Source organism: Antechinus flavipes, chromosome 1, assembly GCF_016432865.1.
Source record: "Antechinus flavipes isolate AdamAnt ecotype Samford, QLD, Australia chromosome 1, AdamAnt_v2, whole genome shotgun sequence".
Classification (NCBI taxonomy): Eukaryota; Metazoa; Chordata; class Mammalia; order Dasyuromorphia; family Dasyuridae; genus Antechinus; species Antechinus flavipes.
In genome coordinates this window covers 117526004-117546572 of record NC_067398.1, presented here as the reverse complement: position 1 = coordinate 117546572, position 20569 = coordinate 117526004, and the positions used below count along the sequence as shown (strand labels likewise).

Here is a 20569-nt window from a genome sequence, read left to right as displayed (position 1 = left end):
ATTATGCCCAAAAAGTTATCAAACTGTGCATACCCTTTGATCCAGCAGTGTTTCTATTGGGCTTATATCCCAAAGAAAGGGACCTGTATGTGCCAAAATGTTTGTAGCAGCCCTGTTTGTAGTGGCTTGAAACTGGAAAATGCCCATCAATTGGAGAATGGCTTGGTAAATTGTGGTATATGAATGTTATGGAATATTATTGCTCTGTAAGGAATGACCAGCAGGATGAATACAGAGAGGCTTGGAGAGACCTACATGAACTGATGCTAAGTGAGATGAGCAGAACCAGGAGATCATTATACACTTCGACAACGATATTGTATGAGGATGTATTCTGATGGAAGTGGATTTCTATGACAAAGAGACCTAATTGAGTTTCAATGGATAAATGATGGACAGAGACAGCTACACCCAGAGAAGGAACACTGGGAAACGAATGTGAACTATTTGCATTTTTGATTTTCTTCCCGAGTTATTTTTACCTTCTGAATCCAATTCTCCCTGTGCAACAGGAGAACTGTTCGGTTCTGCAAATATGTATTGTATCTAGGATATACTGCAACATATTTAACATATATAGGACTGCTTGCCATCTTGGGGGGGGGGTGGAGGGAGGGAGGGGAAAAAACGAAACATAAGCGAGTGCAAGGGATAATGTTGTAAAAAATTACCCTGGCATGGATTCTGTCAATACAAAGTTATTATTAAATAAAATAAAATTTAAATTTAAAAAAAAATTTAAAAAGAAACAAAATTACTAATATCAAATGTAAAGGGTGAATGTACCACCAATGAAAATAAAATTAAAGCAACAATTAGGAGTTATTTTATCTAATTATATGCCAATATTGGCATATTTCAGTTAAATGGATGACTATTTACAAAAATATAAATTAACTGGGTTAAGAAAAGAAAAAATAAAATCTTAAATAACTTAAAAATTTTTGTTGTTGTTGAGGCAGTTGGGGTTAAATGACTTGCCCAGGGTCACACAGCTAGGAAGTGTTAAGTGTCTAAGGTCAGATTTGAACTCGGGTCCTTCTGAATGAAAGCTGGTGTTCTAGTCACTGTGCCACTTAGCTGCCCCAATAACCCTATCTTTAAAAAAAAAGTAATTGAACCAAGCCATCCCTAAGAAAAAATCCCCAATACCAGATGAATTCACAAGTAGAAAAAAAGAAATAGGTAAAGAAGGTATCCTGTTATTCCTTTTATGACACAGATAAGGTTCCAATATCTAAACCAGGAAGGGGAAAAAGAGAAGAATTATAGACCAATTTCCATAATTTTTAAATTTTAAATTAAAACACTAGCAAAGAGATTATTGTAATATATCACAAAAATCATACACTGCCCACATAGAATTTATATTAAGACTGCAGAACTAATTCACTATTAGGAAAATAGTGCATAAAAATTAATGGAGTCTTTTTAAAAATAAGTAGTATCCAAAATTAAGAGCAAGCATTACCTGTAATGAGTATAAACATTGTTTCCCCAATAACATCAGGGGTAAAGGAAGGATGCCCATTATCACCATTATTATTCAATGTTGTGCCAAAGAAACCAGAAAAAAAATTAAAGGAATAAAAATAGGCAGTGAAGAAACAAAATCATCATTCTTTGTAGATGTTATGATGATATACTTAGAGAACCCTAGAGAATCAACTAAAAAACCAGTTAGAACAATTAACAACTTTAACAAAGTTGAAGGATATTGTTGCAGGTAAACTCAACTAAGGTAAACTGAGGTATATACTACAAGAAAAATTAGTTTATTAACAGTGATACATATAATAACGTGAGTTAGATTGGCTACCTCAGTAAAATCACTAATGAAAAGGAGGTTACCCTCTTTATTGACATTCAGGAAAGAAGGGGGGTCTTATATAGTCAGGACACATTTCCTTTGGCTATGCTAAGAAAGTGGGCTGATATTCAGATGAAACTTAGTTTCCTGTTGGAAGTCAATTTTTCATTTTTGTGACATTGATTTGCCATGTTCAGCACCTTTCAAATTATTTTTGGAAGAGAACATTCATAATATTCTGGTCTGAGTTTTCAGAATAGGATATAAATCTTTAATCATTTTAATTTCTTCAACCTGAATGCCATTCTCAGTATCTACTTTTACAATGAAGTCACCAAATATCAAAGTTTCTATTGGCTTAGTTTGAAGTTCATGTCTGCAGTGGATGTCAATGTATTGATTATCCCACCCTCTAAATCAGGGGTCCTCAAACTACACCCGTGGGCTAGATGCGGTAGCAAAGGACTTTTATCCCCCTCACCCAGGGCTATGAAGTTTCTTTATTTAAAGGCCCACAAAACAAAGTTTTTGTTTTTACTATAGTCCAGCCCTCCAACAGTCTGAGGGACAGTAAACTGGCCCCCTATTTAAAAAGTTTGAGGACCCCTGCTCTAAATGTTTTTTTGTTTATCCTCGTTAAGAGCATCTACAAGATGATATAACCAAGTATCCCATGAAATTTTTATTTTTAGTTGTTTTGGGGCACCCAGTGAAACAATCTCTTTGATTCGTTTGTCTTTCCGAGAATATATTTGCTATCCTTCCCATTAGCTTAATACTTTTGTTTTCATTTGTGAGACTATCACTATATAATATGAGTCAGCTTAACCAAAAGTATTTCAAGTCATTGCCATTGGACACAAAATCCCACATTTAGAATATCTTCTTGAGTTCATCTTTTTAAGTTTAAAAGTTGTGTTTCTTAGCAGCTCCTGCCCCCTTTTTTATCACTCGTCTATAAGTGTATTTATGTGAGGCAGCCACACAAGAATGTTTATTTTCTCTTTTGAGGTTGACTTGCCAGAGAATCTTGTCACTTAGTGGGCAACCAGCTGGTGATGAACCTTCGTATATGTAGTAGCTACTTTGGTACTCAGTCTGTCACCAAAACTGTACAGGAAGCTTTTCTAGTATAGCAGAGCTTTCCAGAACTTAAGGTTTATTGGCAGAACCAAGAACCAAGATCACCTCCATGAAATAAAACAGTAGAGAAGAATTTTGCATACTTTATTATTTTAAAAACTTGAAATTGGACTAGCTAAGAGTAGGCTTGGGAGAGTTTAAGTCTTTGGCTAATTAGGAGTCAGTGGTCATCTAATCCATACCTGAACAGGAATTTCCTGGACAACATCCCCAACCAATAGTCATCAGCTGGAAGAATTGCACTGAAGGAGAGTCACCTACCTCCTGCAATAATCCATTCCTCTTTTGAGCAATTCTTAATTGCTAAGGAGTTTTTACTTAAAACTAAAATATGCTTTCCTGAACGTGGCTGTGGCTCCTCATTCCTTCCTTTGGAGCCAAACAAAACAAGTCAAATCTTTGCCTCTTCCACATGATGGCCCTTGTAATATTAAAAGATAATGGTCCCTATGGTACTTTGAATTCTTACAAACATACTGTCATGTGAGGGTTATTTTCACTTTTGGTGATCTTTTGGGATACAGACAGTATCCAGGAGAGACACTGCTGGATCAAAAAATATGTACAGTTTATCATTCATTTGTATTCTTTCTCCCCACACCAGAGATCCTGTATTAACCACTCCTAATTCCGGCCATCTTGACTCTGAAGTCACCATGGCAAATAAGGGAGATTCCATCATCCGAATTCCCCCATACCACTTCATCCATGTGCTTGACCAGAACAGCAACGTGTCCCGGGTGGAGGTTGGACCCAAGACCTACATCCGGCAGGACAATGAAAGGTTGGTATTGAGTCCTGAAAAGGAGAGAGGCAGAGAAAAAGGCAAGTCTGGGGCAGGGAGGGATAGACCTTGTTGATCAGGCTCTCCAGGTCTCTCATTCTGTCTTCATGTCCAGGCAAGAGTAAACCTCATTCGGGCCAGAATGTGGCAGGCAGACAGCTTTTGGTCGATTGGAGGCCTGTGTTCCTTGCTGGAACACTCGTTATCTGAAGCACTGAGCTTACCTCTCGGGGCTGTGTCGGGCTGGGTGGGAAGGCTTAGAGGAAGATCGCGGCGATCCCTCCTACTTTCCCTCTGTTCCCCAGGGTGCTGTTTGCCCCGGCACGGATGGTGACAGTCCCACCACGACATTACTGCATTGTAGCTAACCCTGTAGCCCGAGATAAAGTGGGCTCTGTGCTGTTTGATGTGGCTACTGGGCAAGTGCGACTTCGTCATGCAGACCTGGAGATCCGGCTGGCCCAGGACCCCTTCCCGCTGTACCCAGGAGAGGAGCTGGAACAGGTACCCACAATGAGTCCTTCCTCTGCAAGGAAGCGATGCATGAGGGGCAAGGCACTGGCTAGCACTAAAATTGGGTTGTATAGAACTGAATTATCAAGGAATTCTCTTCTGCCCTCCTCTCCACTTTTGAGCATCAGCATTCTCTTGTCATTCCTTTAACACATTCATGCTTTCTCACCTCCATATTTTTGCTTACAGTTGTCAGTAGCCCTCTTTGCCTGTTAGTAATTGACCACCAATAACTAAATTATTTCACATGCTACTGTGGAGCTGAGTTCTCACAGAGTTTTCCTGGGGACCATGGCAGCCTTCAGTTAATCCTTTTAAACATTTCACTTTACCCATTTGTTGACACAGATCACGTGACGCTTATAGAATTATTGAAAACAATAAAGTGGGATAAGATCAGGAAGAGAAGAAATCTCTGGGTGGGATTTCCCCATTGGCATGACTTGAACTATGTAGACAAGTCATTTACTTCTAGACTTTTGTCATCTTTAATTTTTTTAAAACATTTTTACTTAAGGTTTTGAGTCCAGATACAACCCTTTTTCTCTCTTTCTTTCCCTCCTCCCTGAAATGATAATCAGATATAAGTTATAGATGTGAAGCAATTATGTAAAACATTTCCATATTAGTCACTTTGTACTAGAATACTCGAAAGGAAAAAAATTAAAGTGGAAAACGGCATGGTTCAGTTAGTATTCAGTATCATTTTTTTCTGGAGGTGGAAAACATGCTTCATCATGTATTGTTGAGAATAGCTAAGTTATTCACAGTTCATTAAATAATATTGCTGTTACTCTGTACAAATGTTCTCTTGCTTCTGTTCACTTTACTATGCATCAGTTCATTTAAGTCTGGTATAATCTTGCTTGTCATTTCTTATGGCACTATACTATTACATTACAATCATATACCACAGCTTATTTAGCCATCCCCCAATTTTATTTCCAATTCTTAGCCACTGCAGAAAGAGCTGCTCTAAATATTTTTGTACAGATAAGTCCTTTTCCATTCTTTGGATGTCTTTGGGATATAGCCTTGCACTGGTATTGCTGGATTGCAGAGGTTTTTGTTATTGTTGTTGTTTTGTTTTGCTGAGGCAATTGGGGTTAAGTGACTTGCCCAGAGTCACACAGCTAGGAAGTTTTAAGTGTCTGAGACCAGATCTGAACTCAGGTCCTCATGACTTTAGGAAGCAAGGTTGAGCTCCTTGCCTACAACAGTTGTGGGTTCACAGGAGCCTTCGGTGGAGATAGCTTTAAGGCTGTATCTATTGCAGCCTTTGGTTATATTCCAACTGGGAACACAACATATATGTACTTATAGGAATAAACAAATCAGATACAAACTGTGTGGAGGTGGAGAAGCTTTAGTAGCTTGGAGGCCTCATACAGAAACTGGCTGAGTTTATAAGGAAATAAGTTTCAAGAGGAAGAGCATTTGAGAGGGGAAGAGAAAAAATCAGTACAGAAGTATATGATGACAGAGCATCATGGGCAGTGCAACAGGAAACTTCCCCTCGAAGATATTCAGCTAGAAGTTTTTCCAATAATGAGGCAATTCCTTATTTTCTGTGTTTTTTCCCTCTATTTTTTCTCAACTTTATTATAAAATTTTTTTAATTATAGGATTTCCAAAATACTTAGTACATTTTTAGAAAACTGAAGCTTAAGAGTGAATTAAGACTTTTTAGAAATCTTGTTTAACACTGGGAAATGAATATAAACTGCTTGCATTTTTGTTTTTCTTGCCAAGTTATTTATACCTTCTGAATCCAATTCTCCCTGTGTAATAAGAGAACTGTTCAGTTCTGCACACATATATTGTATCTAGGATATACTGAAACCTATTTAACATGTATAGGACTGCTTGCCATCTGGGGGAGGGGATGGAGGGAGGGAAGGGAAAAATCGGAACAGAAATGAGTTCAAGGGATAATGTTGTAAAAAATTACCCTGGCATGGGTTCTGTCAATAAAAAGTTATTAAAAAAAAAAAGGAAATCTTGTTTAATATCAAAACCTACCTCCCTGTAACTATTACCCTTTTATTCCCAGTTCTTCCCTCTGTGGCTAAATAAACGAAAGCCAATCCCTTGTCTACATGTCAGCCCTTAAAGTGCTCAAAAGCAGCAATCATGTCTCCTCTGAGTATTTTTTCGTCTAATTTTATTTTTTATACTGAACAGAAAATTAGTTTTTCATGTATGTTTCAAGGATATTCTCATCTTCTCTCTCTGGCCTTCTTTTTAATTCCATTCCAGTCTCCCTCCCATTTTCCCCTCCTATCATCTGTACTGGAAAAAAAAATTGGGAAAAAAATTACTTATAAGACATATGTATAGCTAAAAGCAATTCCCATCCTAACTGTGTCCAAAAATATATGTTTCCATCTTCACCTGATGATATATATCCAGCCCCAATCTCTCTTACCGAGCTACAGTTGCTATTTCCAACTGTTTCTCAGACATTCTTCTCGGGTTCCACTCCTCCATCATGTCTATAGCAGCCTTCCCACCCTAGAAGTTCATGCTGTACCACAGCCCCTCTGATTGGCTGGTTCCTCCAGGTACCTCCGATTTAAAAAAAGGCTCCCAGACTAGCCATTGGGCTCCATTCCTGGCTATCCAGACTTTCTGCTGTCTTTACTTTCCCTTTCCCCATTCCCCTTCTTTTTCAGTTTTCTTATATGTGTTGTCTTTCCTTGGTGTAGAAATTCCTTGAGGGCAGAGAATATATTTCATTTTGCTTATAGTTGTATGTGGGTGGATAAGTGGTCAGAGGAGACTAACACATCTATGTGAGAGCTGCTGAGCCCTTTCAGAGTCGCTTTCCACCTTTGGTGTTCACCTGCCATCCATTTCCCACCTGTGGCCACGAGAGGCTGCGGTTTGTACAGCAGCCAGTGTCGGCGGATGGGCTAAATCAGGCTGAGGGTACCTGAGGGGCCTTAAATCCCTCAGCAGTTTAGGGGTGTCTAACCCAGACACAGGAAGACATCCTTGGTGGAATGGTCAGATGAGAACAGTTTTTCCCAAGGGCCATGAAGGCCCTTAAATCCAATTATGTTCAAGTCAAAGACTTCACCATTTTATCCTTTTTGCCTGCCTCAAAGTCCTGTGGTGATGAATCAGCAGGTGGGAATGCACTGGAAGTAATCAGGCCCTGTCCACAAGAGGCCCAGGACCTAGAGTTCTCTTCTCACTGTGTTGAAGCAGCAGGGGGATTTGGAATCCCTGGGAGTCTGAGCAGCCACCTTGTTCTGCTTCTGGCGAGGAAAGGGCTAGAAAAGGTGCCCTTAAAAATGGCCTGCTCCACTTAACCTAATCCTAGTCTGCCTAATGTGGGAGGTGACTATTGTAGGAAATAATGACTTAGACCCTGTAGACTTAGACCCCTAGCTTATTTTTGATCAGTTATTCAGTTTGGTATGATTCCATAGTAATTATTTAGTGATATGCTTTTCTATTAATTTATATTCAGTCAGTATAATCAACTAGTGTTAATAGATATTTACATATCTTTATTTTGGAGATGATTAGATAAGGTAGGATAGATTCTTTCTTGTAATGGGCTTTAAGATTCTTAAGTTCAATGACTTGTTACAAAGTTCACTTCCTTGATTATAGGACCACCACTCTTTCTGCTGAGTAGGCAATCTACTTTGGCCTGATAGAGATGAGTCAGTGATATAGAACATTCTATTTCTGATGGTCCCTCAATCTTATTATCACTTTGCTGGAGAAACAGGCCTATGGGTGTTCTGGCCAACAGCTAACACTGTCTTAAACAGGGTGCCAGTGAGTGACCATCAGCTTGGCCAATTTTGGAATCCTCTCGTCACCAGTTGTACCCATGAACTGAAAGTTCCCCTGAATGGGCAAGCTACAGGTCTATTAACCAATGAGACTCTGAATTTTAACTTTGCCTCAGCTGTATCTTCTGTGTATCAAGCACTATAAAATTAAGCCCCTGCAAAAAGGGAGCATCTCAAATGGCTCTGCCTAAGTATCTTTTGTTGTAAACTGAGTATTTTTGACCCTCACACTATCCTATTCAAAACAAAAAATGGTGCCATTTTGGTCCTATTCAAGCATAAAAAACAGTAACCAGCCCTTTGTATCTCTAGCACAATGCCTGGCACATAATAAGTACTTAATGAATGCTTATTGACTTGACTTGGCTATATAACATGTTTACTTTAAAAACCTCATTCCTTTCCATGAGTTTTTGTCTACTCATATCCCAGTTTTATACTTGTAAAATTTTTTGTTTGTTTTTTAACCAAAGTGTTGTACTTTAAATTTAATAAAGTAGGGGAAAAAATTTAATAAATTTCATCCACTCTTCTAACTGTTCTAATATTCATGGATTTGTACTCATTCATGTTATACATTCATTTTTCCTCATGGGATCAGCATGTTTCCCAAACACTAAGAACAACAGTACCCTAGAGAAAGCATTCTGCTAGAGTTCATTCCAGGTTGTATTCCTACATCTTATTTTTTAATTCCTATCTTTTTACCTATGTCTAAATCTCCCTATCTCCCACATCTGTCTGGTCCTCAACACCATTGTGCTGGATTTTTATTAATGGCCCGACAAATGATATTTTCCAAATCTATTAGCTGTCAAAAAAGGAAAAAAAACAGCCCAGAATTATTTGTCTTTAGAGAACTCATACTGGCACATAGCAATTAGTGATTTTCTTTCTAAGGATCCACAAACCACCCCTTTAAAAATTTTGTCAACAATAAACTTGCTAGAACCAGGAGAATATCATACACAGTAACAGCAATATTGTGCAATGATCAACTTTTTTTTTTTTTTTAATTTTTTTTATTTAATAATTACATTATATTTACACTCATTTCTGTTCCGATTTTTTTTCCCCTCCCTCCCTCGACCCCCTCCCCTAGATGGCAAGCAGTCCTTTATATGTTGGATATGTTGCAGTATATCCTAGATACAATATATGTTTGCAGAACCGAACAGTTCTCTTGTTGCGTAGGGAGAATTGGATTCAGAAGGTATAAATAATCCGGGAAGAGAAACAAAAATGCAGATAGTTCACATTCGTTTCCCAGTGTTCTTTCTTTGGGTGTAGCTGCTTTTGTCCGTCATTTATCAATTGAAACTCAGGTCTCTTTGTCAAAGAAATCCACTTCCATCAAAATATGTCCTCATACAATATCGTTGTCGAAGTGTATAATGAAATGATCAACTTTTATAGACTAAGCTCTTCTTAGCAATCCAGTGATAAAGCCAATTCCAAAAGATTCATGATGGAAAATGTGAGCCACATTCAAAGAAAAAACTTATGGAATTTGAATGCAGATTAAAGGACACTATTGTCATTTTTTTTAATTTTTCCTTTCTCATAGTTTTTTTCTAATTCTTTCACAATATGACTAATGTGGAAATATGTTTGATATGAGGATACAAGTATAATTTATATTAGACTGCTTGCCATTTGAGGAGGATGATTGGGATAGATGGAGGTAGAACAACAATGGAACTCAAAATCTTTTTTATTATAGTTTTTATTTACAAGATATATGCATGGGTAATTTTTCAGCATTGACAGTTGCAAAACCTTGTGTTCCAATTTTTCCCCTCCCTCTCCCCCACCCCCTCCCCCAGATGGCAGGTAGACCAATACATGTTGAATATGTTAAAGTATAAGTTAAATACAATATAAGTATACATGTCCATACAGTCATTTTGCTGTACAAAAAGAATCGGACTTTGAAATAGTGTACAATTAGCCTGTGAAGGAAATCAAAAATGCAGGCGGACAAAAATAGAGGGATTGGGAATTCTATGTAGTGGTTCATAGTCATCTCCCAGAGTTCTTTCCCTGGGCGTAGCTGGTTCAGTTCATTACTGCTCTATTGGAACTGATTTGGTTCATCTCATTGTTGAAGAGGGCCACGTCCATCAGAATTGATCATCATAGAGTATTGTTGTTGAAGTGTATAATGATCCTGGCCCTGCTCATTTCACTCAGCATCAGTTCGTGTAAATCTTTCCAGGCCTTTCTGAAATCATCCAGCTGGTCATTTCTTACAGAACAATAATATTCCATAATTCATATACCATAACTTATTCAGCCATTCTCCCATTGATGGGCATCCACTTAGTTTCCAGTTTCTGGCCACTACAAAGAGGGCTGCCACAAACATTCTTACACATGTGGGGTCCCTTTCCCTTCTTTAATATCTCTTTAGGATATAAGCCCAATAGTAACACTGCTGGATCAAAGGGTATGCACAGTTTGATAATTTTAAGCATAGTGGAACTCAAAATCTTATAAAAGTAAATGTTGAAAACTTTTACATATAAGTAGAAAAAATAAAATACTGTTAAGTGTGTGTGTGGGGGGGGGAACTAGCTAGTTTACAATTTGAGAATTTGCCTTCCACTATTTTTTCAAAATAGAACATTTGAATATCTCCAATAATATTTCCTCCTATTCCTCATGACTCTGCTTAACTATTATTGGTAGTTTTTAAGTCACATGTACAAGTCCTTTTAGGCTTCTGGGGCAGAGTTCACCCTGGCACAGTGGCTTGAGCATATTGCGAACAGATATAACCTCTTTATCATTTCATCTGTTGACTTTTCTTTCAGTGCCCTGTTAACCATTTTTGTTCAACCTTTCCCAGTCTAAAGGTCATTCTTCTTGGTAGAGAAAAAAGATAGGAGCAAAAGGAGTTGAATAGTTCTTCCTTTTTTCAGTTTTTACCACTGTCATCTTGAGAAGTGGTCCCTTTGCTACTTTCTTCCTGTTCCATCTTATTTTTTAAAACTATTTTGTGGTCATTATTTATTACATATCTTAGATCTTTTGCAACTTTAGTCTTGGCATTCTTACAGATTCAGAATACATTTTTTAATTTTGTCTCAGTTACTTTGCTCATTTGCTTTTCCAAATTCAGTGTTTATCAGTGATGTGTATGTAACCATTTGGTCTCGTTGACACATTTTTCTTACTCATGGGAATCATTTATGTTCCCCAACAGAATTTATTTTTGAAGAGTTCTTGCCTCCTCCTTTCCTCTTCCCTCAATCTTTTTTTCAACAACTCTTCCTTAAGAATTTCATATCTGGGATTCCACCTATCCTTTTTCTGAATGTTTTGAAATATGGTCTTGTAAAATTAAAGGGCAAGATAAAGATGTGTCAGTATTCCTGTGTTATCCTAGTGATAGATAGCTCTAAATGCTAAAATGGCACCATCCCTTCTTCCCTAGATCCAAATAATTTCATGATCTAGCTTTTAATCTAGACCAAGAATCTTAATTAACTTCTTTCTACAGAGGAAAAAGCTGAGGTTTGGAGGGATTAAGCAACATTTACCCAAGGTTAACACAAAGCTAGTAATTGTCTCAGAACTGAGACACTTATCTTATGCTTCCAGGTCCAGTGCTCTGTCTCCTACTTCCCACGATTGTGTGATATTTGGGCATTTACTACTTATGCCACAAAAGAATTTGGCACTCTCTGATTCATAAAATGCAGCCTTCAAAATTCTCTACTTATACTCTCAGGAAAACCAAATCTAGAGGAAATGGACAGAAAAGGTGCTGCTCAGGATATTTTTCATTGTTCTCTTTACATGACAGAAGTTGATTTCTCACTTCCAAAACTACCTTGAGTCTACCTTGAATTTCAGGCCCTCCCATCCAGATCTTTGAGAGTCCTAATTCTGAGGGCCTCAGGGATGGATCATGGATTTCTTTTCTATTCTGCTAGGATATAACTCCACTTCAGGTGGTCCTACCCAATACAGCACTGCACCTTAAGGCTTTACTTGACTTTGAAGATGAGAATGGGGAGAGAAGAATAGCAGGAGATGAGTGGCTCTTTGAAGGGCCTGGTAAGTCATTTGTCTCCCTAATGGTCATCATCTATATAGGATCTGACCTCATTCGGCAGGTTTCATCCTGGGTGGAATAGGAAGAATCCCCAATCACTTGCCTCTCTTGCTTTCCCCTGTTTTCTCCTTTATTTTGTCAATTGTGAAAAGAAACCCCAAAACCTAAAATAGTTTTAGGAAGAAATTTTATTAGGTCATTTGGTAAAAGAAAAAGAGCTGGAAGATGTGTGATTCCCTATCCTCCAGGCCCCAGAAGGTTTGCTTTTTATGGGATCCAGGCCCTGAGAAGAACCCATAATTCCCTGTAGCCCTCTCTGGCATTCCTGGAAAGTTACTGAGAGTAGGGTGACATTCTCTCTAGTCCCATAAAGTTAGATTTAAACAGTATGATGATAGTTTTCTGAACATTATAATAAAGCATTTTCTACACTTTCCATTCCATCCTCTCAGGCACATACATCCCCCAGAAGGAGGTAGAAGTGGTGGAGACAATCCAGGCCACAGTGATTCGACATAACCAAGCTCTTCGCCTGCGGGCCCGGAAAGAATGTCTGGATCGGGATGGCAAACAGAGAGTGACAGGTAAGGGGACAGGGGAGCTGGAGCCAGGGTGGGGCAGGGAGACGGAATGATCTGGAGGGCAGAGAACAAGAAGGGTGGAGATGTTTACAAAGGGAAGGGTTGAGGGGAACAAAGGAGGTTGGAGAGAAACCATGGACATGGAGAGAGCCTCAGGAACTTGGCAGAGGCCTTAGATGGGAAAACAAGTCAGTTTAAGAAAGAGACAGAGTATCTGAAGGAGATATATAAATACTGACACTTGTGAATTCTCCATTTCAAAGAGGTTTATTTTCCCACAGATCAACCTTTAAAAAAACACAACATTGCTGAGGTCAGAAAGCAAGAGAAATGAGTGGTAACAAGCAGAATTTGTCAGCTAGAAGTTTGACAGGTCCTTACCCTGCATTTGTCTGTTATAGGGAAGAGTATTCATCACCAGAACCCACTAAGATGGTCTTTTCAGGACTTTGCCAGATTTTCTAACCTTTAACATGACTTCCTTTGTTAGGAGAAGAATGGCTGGTACGCTCCATGGGGGCCTACCTCCCAGGTGTGTTTGAGGAAGTTCTGGATGTGGTCAATGCTGTGGTCCTCACAGACAAGGTACATAAGCTCTGGGGAATTGGGAGGGATTCCACAAAGACTGAGGGAAACTGAGTGGGGACACTATCCCAGGATGGGGTGGATAAGGAACATAATAAGTAGTGATCTTTCTAAGCTCACTTTTCCAGCCCATTGGTTCTGAACACTAGGGTCTCTAATTTAAAAATATTTTTTTTTAATTTGTCATATTTCAGTAACCATAGGTTTTTCAGATATTTAAAAACTCAGTTCTGAGAAAGCGTTCATGGGTTTTACCAGCCTCATAAAAAGGTCCATGGCACAAGAATAAATCAACCTCATTCTAACCTGACCAGCAGGTGTTCGGAAGTCACCCTGAAATTAGGATGAATGGAAAACCTTTTTCTATCAGTGCAGCTTTCCTAAGTCCCTTAAATGTGGAAGTGATGAGGGGTAAAAGAGCAGTAGAGATCAGTTGAAGAGCTGAGGGTCAGGACTGCTGTGAGGATTAACTGAGACTGCTCAAAGAGTGCTAGCAAATCTTAACCACATAAAGGGCGGCTCCATGTCTGGCCCGAGTGGGGGATCACATCCCTCTTGGTTAGGTTAGAGGCCAGAGGCCTTCTAGCTTCCATCTCCCTTCTGCACAGATAGCCCTGCACCTGCGGGCCCTGCAGAACTTCCGGGATGTGAGGGGCCTGCTGCGCCACACGGGGGAGGAGTGGCTGGTCACCCAAGCGGACACAGAAGCCCACGTGCCTGATGTGTATGAGGAAGTGCTGGGGATTGTGAACATCACTACCTTGGGGCCACGGAACTACTGTGTGATCCTGGACCCCGTGGGGCCCGACGGCAAGAACCAGCTGGGACACAAGCGCGTGGTGAAGGTGATGAGGCTGGCGGGAGTGGGCGCGAGGGGGGACACTTCGGGAAGAGCCGCGTGCCTTACTCTGCCTTCTCCTACAGGGGGAGAAATCTTTCTTCCTTCATCCTGGGGAGAGGTTAGAGGAAGGCATCCAGGAGGTGTTTGTGCTCTCCGAAGACGAAGGGCTGCTTTTGAGGGCCCTCCAGCCCCTGGAGGAAGGGGATGACGGGGAGAATGGTAAAAGGCGGGCCGGAGACCGCTGGCTGATTAGGGGACCCCTGGAATATGTCCCCCCAGCCAAAGTAGAAGTGATAGAGCAGCGACAGGCCATCCCTCTGGATGAGAATGAGGGCATCTATGTGCGGGATATCAAGACTGGCAAGGTAGGTCTTGCTTCCAAACCCAATCTGGAATTTCATAATAATCATCACTAGAATTGATGTAGCCCTTGAAGTTACATGAAGCTCTTTCCATATGCTATTTCATTTAGTCCTGATAACAATCCTGGAGGAATCTGCTATTAGCATCTTCATTTTGCAGGTGAGGAAATTGAGGCAGCAGAGGTTAAATGGCTTGGGTCACAGAACTAGTAATGTCTGAGGCTGGAGTTGAACAAAATCTCCCTAACTCCAAGTGCAGCATGCTCCTCATCAGGCTGCCTTGATTGATCTGAAACTGCCTCAGGTGCCTGCCATAATTCTAGAACCCTATACCTACCTCCAAGCTCCTAAAGTGAGCTGGCTCTTTTTTTTGTTTGTTTGTTTTGTTTTGTTTTTAGTTTATTTATTTATTTTTTTAATAACTTTTTATTGATAGAACGCATGCCAGGGTAATTTTTACAGCATTATCCCTTGCATTCACTTCTGTTCCAATCTTTCCCCTCCCTCCCTCCACTCCTTCCCCCAGATGGCAAGCAGTCCTTTACATGTTGAATGGGTTACAGTATATACTAGATACAATATATGTGTAGTGAGCTGGCTCTTAAAGAAATTCCAAAAGAATTTATTTCCCTTTTCTGACACCTTCCCCAACTTTTCCAACAAACCCCTCATTTTTTCAGGTGAAGAAACAGAAGCCCAGAATGGAAAGGCAGGCTCCTCTCAATCAGTCAATCAATAAGTCAGACAATTAATAAGTGACAAAACTTCAATCCAATCTGGTAAACATTTATTAAGCACCTACTGAGACTCTCTGCTAAGCCCTGGGGATACAAAGAGAGTCCTGGTCCTCAGAAACCTGTGTATGTGTTAAATAGGAAATAATCAATAAAGGGAAGATTTCTGGAAGTAAAAGGGATTGGGAATTAGGCAAAACAGGGCTTCTTGGAGATGGGATTTTAGCTGAGACTTGAAGGAAACTAGGAGGCAAAAATGAGAAGGAAGAACATTCCAGCTATAAGGGGGATAGTCAGAGAAAATGCCTAGTGCTCAAGACTATGGTAAATCAAAAGGCCCAACCAGCAGCCCCCTCACCAAATAATTCTGCCAGACTTTGCCCTAATTTATTTTTCTGATTTTTAATATTAACCAGAATAAGATATGTGAATATAAACAAGCTGGTCCCTTTGATCTGGGTGTCCCATGTCTTTGTGCCTCTATGCCTAAAACACCATGTCCTTAAGATCCCAAGGGGGAAAATTTTGTCTTCTATCTGCCTGTTTTTGTCCTTGTGTATTATAAACTTGCATATTCCCTTTTTCCTTGGAAATAAACTCTGGGAAACTTGCTCCTATGATCAACTGCATAGGGCTGGTAGAAAAAAAGAAGTACCACCCACAAGTTTAAGAGAAAGCTAATCCCAATGACTAAGAGGAAAACAGTAATAAAGGAAATAGTGATATAGCCTAAGGCCCAAAGGGAGGGGTTAGAGTCTTCTATTGGTGATTCATTGATCAGGAAAGGTTTAGAAAGTAAGTTTTTGAAAAATCTGGATGCTGAAGGCAAAAGTCTTCTAGAGCTTGGCTTAAAGAAAGAGCTGGAGTCTCATCGAAGCTGGATCAGATCAGCCAGGCTTAAGATGAAGTTTGTATTTTTCCCAAATATGCCCATGAACAACTATAACAGAATCCATAATATAAATTGATGATATATAGTATGAATAATATAGTAACATATAATAACATAATATAAATAATCCATAACACCATGATAGTCCCTGCTTCTGAGGAAACTGAGGCTGGCAGATTGCTTGAGATTTGAAGTTTTGAACTCTACTAGGGCTAAAGATGATCAGGTGTTGACACTAAGTTCTAAACTGACATGATAAACCCCCAAGAATCAGGGGGCCATGGATTGCTTGAGGATGGGCAAACTGGCCTTGTTGGAAAAGACAAAAATAATGAAGTTTCCATTCAACTATGGTCAGTCCCTGAGTAGTTATTATACTTCAGTCTGGATGAGATGAGGAGAGAGTTTCAAAAAAAAATGCATAATATTTTTAGCACATTATTCTTTTGGAATTTCTTTAAGAGCCAGTTCAGTACCAGCTGCATAAAATTAAAATGGCCAGAATGTAAGCTTCATGAGAATAGACACTGTAGCTTATTTAACTCACTGCCTCTTCTAGGGCCTAGCTCAATGTTCTACACTGTAGATTCTTATTGAATTCAATCCATTAAATATTTATTAAGAGAAATAAATGCACAATGCTATGTGAAGACTAGGGATGGGCAGGGGGAAGATTATGAAGTAAGGAAATTAGAGAAGGCTTATTGGAAAGCAAAGCATTTGAACTAAACTGTAAAAGATGAGCAGGATCTCTGTTGTCAAGGGATGACATTTCAGATCTCAGGACCCTAGGTTTTAGAATGAAGGGGATCTCAGCACCTACTTTTCACCTTATCCTTCCTTAGTTTTGTTAACAGGAAACTGAGGTTCAAAGGAAGGAATACATCTTTCCAAAGACTATTAATGAAATAGTAGCAGAACCCAGGTGTTTTAATGCAATTCAATACGTGTTTATTAAGTGCCTACTAGCCCTTACCTCTGACATGGAACTGAGGAATCCTGTTCTTGAGTGTAGGGAGCAATGTGAGCTAAAGCTTTGGATTCTTTAATTTTCTCGTCCCTGCCCGCTTTGGAGAATGTCTTCTTCTCTTTGGTCTGTTCTCTAGGTCCGGGCTGTTGTTGGTAAAACCTATATGCTGACCCACGATGAAGAGTTGTGGGAAAAGGAGCTGCCTTCTGGCGTGGAAGAACTGCTGAGCATGGGGCAAGACCCTCTGGCAGACAGGGGTGCATTGGGGGAGTCAAGAAAAAGTGGTTCTCTCCCTCCCAGGGATAAGACTCGAATTGTGAGCTACCGGGTCCCTCACAATGCAGCTGTGCAGGTGTATGACTACAGGGAAAAGAAAGCCCGGTAAGGGAAAACATGGGAAGAAAACTCTTCTATCTGGGGGGATGTTGCGCCTGGGATTGGGGGCTGTGAATTCTCTGTTTGGCTGACTCTCCGGATCTTCCACAGGGTTGTGTTTGGGCCAGAGCTGGTGTGCCTTGGCCCTGAAGAACAATTCACGGTGTTGTCCCTCTCAGCTGGCCGGCCCAAGCGACCCCATGCCCGCCGGACACTCTGCCTGCTACTGGGGCCTGATTTCTTTACTGATGTCATCACCATTGAAACAGCGGACCATGCCCGACTGCAGCTCCAGCTGGCTTACAACTGGTACCTAGGGATTCCCCCAGGCCCTGCCAGGATCGTCTGCTGTGTCAGCGCTGGGAGAGGGGGAGATTTGTCCAATCCAAATTGTCCAAAGGGAGGTCCTGGGGACCTTGTCGAGAGTCAGGTGGGTCTGAACAGGCCCAGGAGAGCCGGTGGCAGATGCCGTGTTCTGTGCTAAGTTCTGAGGATGCAAAGACAGAGATTTGTCCTTCACAGTATTTGTAACACTGTGTAATGTATTAATGTAAGTGCGGCAGCTGGGTGGCGCAGCCCAGGCCTGGAGCCAGGAGGACGCATTTTCCTGATCAAATTTGGCTTCCTAACTCATCAGACCCCGGGCACGTCACCTAACCCTGTCTGCCTCGGCTCTTCATTGATAAAACAAGCTAGAGAAGGAAATGGCAAATCACTTCCATATCTCTGCCAAGAAATCCCCAAACTGAATCATGAAAAGCTGGACACAATTAAAATGATTGAATAAAAACTTAGTACAGAGCCTGGCACAGAATAAGTGCTACAGAAATACTATGTTATTATATATTGTAATTATATTTTATCTCAGAGATAGTAGAGCAGCACTGGAGTTTTGGTAGAGAATGACAGTCACAGTTTTATTTAAGGAAATATCACTTTGGCAACTGGGTGGAGACAGATTAGAGTGGAGTAAGATGAGTGAAGGAAACCATTTAGGAGCCCATTGCAGTAATCCAGGTTCTGAATTACAGTCCTAACTCCCAGACCCCAGTAGGGGAGGAGATGGGACATCTTTCTCCCTTTCTCTTCCCACAGGCACTTTGAAGTGAAAGACCAGAATAACCCCCAGGAGGCTGCTCGGCTCTTCTCCGTTCCAGACTTTGTGGGCGACGCCTGCAAAGCCATCGCCTCCCGGGTGCGTGGGGCTGTGGCCTCAGTCACCTTTGATGACTTCCACAAGAATTCTGCTCGCATCATCCGGACATCCGTCTTCGGTTTTGAGGAAATAGAGCGGAAAGGAGCTGGAGAGGACCCCATGCTTCAGCCCCGGGACCGAGCTTTCTTTCCTCAGAATGGGCTGGTGATCAGTAGCGTGGATGTCCAATCTGTAGAACCCGTGGACCAGCGGACCCGTGACGCCCTGCAGCGAAGTGTCCAGCTGGCCATTGAAATCACCACGAATTCCCAAGAAGCTGCAGCCAAGTGAGCCGAGCAGATGGCTTTTCCGACACTCCCTCCCCCTCCCAATTCTCCTGCCTTAAGTCCATGGCATCCACTCCTTTGTATGTTGAGATCCCTGTGTACTTAATGCTACAGGTTTCCTTGAGTGAACCAGCTGGTGTAATAGAGTCAGAAAAACCTTAGTTCAAATCTAGCCTCGGACACTTACTAGCTATATGACCCTGGACAAATCACTTTGCCACGATCTGCCTCAGTTTCCCCATCTGTAAAACAGGAATCATGATAGCCCCTATCTCCTGGAGTTGTTGTAAATATCAAATGAGGCAATATTTGTTTAAAAAAAAAAACTTAGCACATAGTATTTTGTAAAGAACTTAGACATAGTAGGTGTTTTGCAAAGAACTTAGTCCATAGTAGGTGCTTAATAATAAATGCCAATTTCCTTCCTCCTCCACAATGCACTTGTCCCTCGCCCTCCCTGGTTCCCATTCTTCCTCTACCACCATCTCACGAGAATCTTTTCCTGTCTCCTTTTCTATCAGACATGAGGCTCAGAGACTGGAGCAGGAGGCTCAGGGACGACTGAAGAGACAGAAGATCTTGGACCAAGTGGAAGCTGAGAAAGCTCAGAAGATGCTGCTGCTTCTGGAAGCCGAGAGGTAAGGAGAGAAGATGGCTCCATAGTCCATGAGAAAAGAGAATGCAGAGAGGCCTCCCTTGCCCCTCTGGCTGTCACCTGTTACTCTTACCTTCCAGTGTCACCAACAATTTAAAAACCTTAAGTTTAATCACCAACCAAAACAATAAAGTAATGTACAGAAGAAATGGCAAAAATCTTGTCAAATTCCCCCTAAACCTTTTAACAAAAGTAGCAGCAAATAAGATTCTTGTGTTCCTTTCTAGGCTTGTCAGAAATCCTCCCACCTATTTTCCTTAACATTTTTTAAAATTCTTTTTTTAATTAAAGCTTTTTCTTTTTCTTTTTTTTTTTAATTTTAGCTTTTTATTGACCAAACATGCATGGGTAATTTTTCAACATTGACCCTTGCAAAAACTTCTGTTCCAACTTTTCCCCTCCTTCCCCTCATCTCCTCCCCAGATGGCAGGCAGTCTTATACATATTAAATATGTTAAAGTATATGTTAAATACAATATATGTATACATGTCCATACAGTTATCTTGTATAAGAAAGATAAGATTTAGAAAGAAGGTAAAAAATAATCTGGGAAGGAAACCAAAAATTCAAGCAAACAGTAACAGAAAGAGGGTAATGCTATGTTGTGGCCACACTCATTCCCCAGTGATCTTTCACTGGGTGTAGCTGGTTCTGTTCATTACAGATCAGTTGGAACTGATTTGGATCCTCTCATTGTTGAAGATAGCCATGTCTATCAGAATTGATCATCATGTAGTCTTGTTGTTGAAGTATATAATGATCTCATGGTTCTGCTCATTTCACTTAGCATCAGTTTATGTAAGTCTCTCCGAGCCTCTCTGTATTCATCCTGCTGGTCATTTCTTATAGAACAGTAATATTCCATAACATTCATATTTGGTACACCATTATTAATGTGTATGTAATTTTGAACCTATTATTATTATTTTGCATCACTTCATTGGTCTTTCCATAGTTTTTTGTGTC

The 20569-nt window shown here is 40.4% G+C and overlaps 1 protein-coding gene across 2 annotated transcripts in view; it reads left to right on the top strand.

The window, feature by feature from the left end:
- Positions 1–20569, top strand: part of MVP (major vault protein) — a 32622-nt gene that overhangs the window by 5237 nt on the left and 6816 nt on the right. For both annotated transcript variants that reach the window (XM_051989269.1, XM_051989278.1), the window contains exons 2-12: positions 3558–3737; positions 4043–4241; positions 12004–12127; positions 12578–12709; positions 13197–13291; positions 13900–14136; positions 14216–14497; positions 17227–17471; positions 17577–17774; positions 18561–18947; positions 19469–19585. In XM_051989269.1, coding sequence (XP_051845229.1) covers positions 3558–3737; positions 4043–4241; positions 12004–12127; positions 12578–12709; positions 13197–13291; positions 13900–14136; positions 14216–14497; positions 17227–17471; positions 17577–17774; positions 18561–18947; positions 19469–19585 — 2196 coding nt within the window. The remainder of the gene's footprint in view (positions 1–3557; positions 3738–4042; positions 4242–12003; positions 12128–12577; positions 12710–13196; positions 13292–13899; positions 14137–14215; positions 14498–17226; positions 17472–17576; positions 17775–18560; positions 18948–19468; positions 19586–20569) is intronic.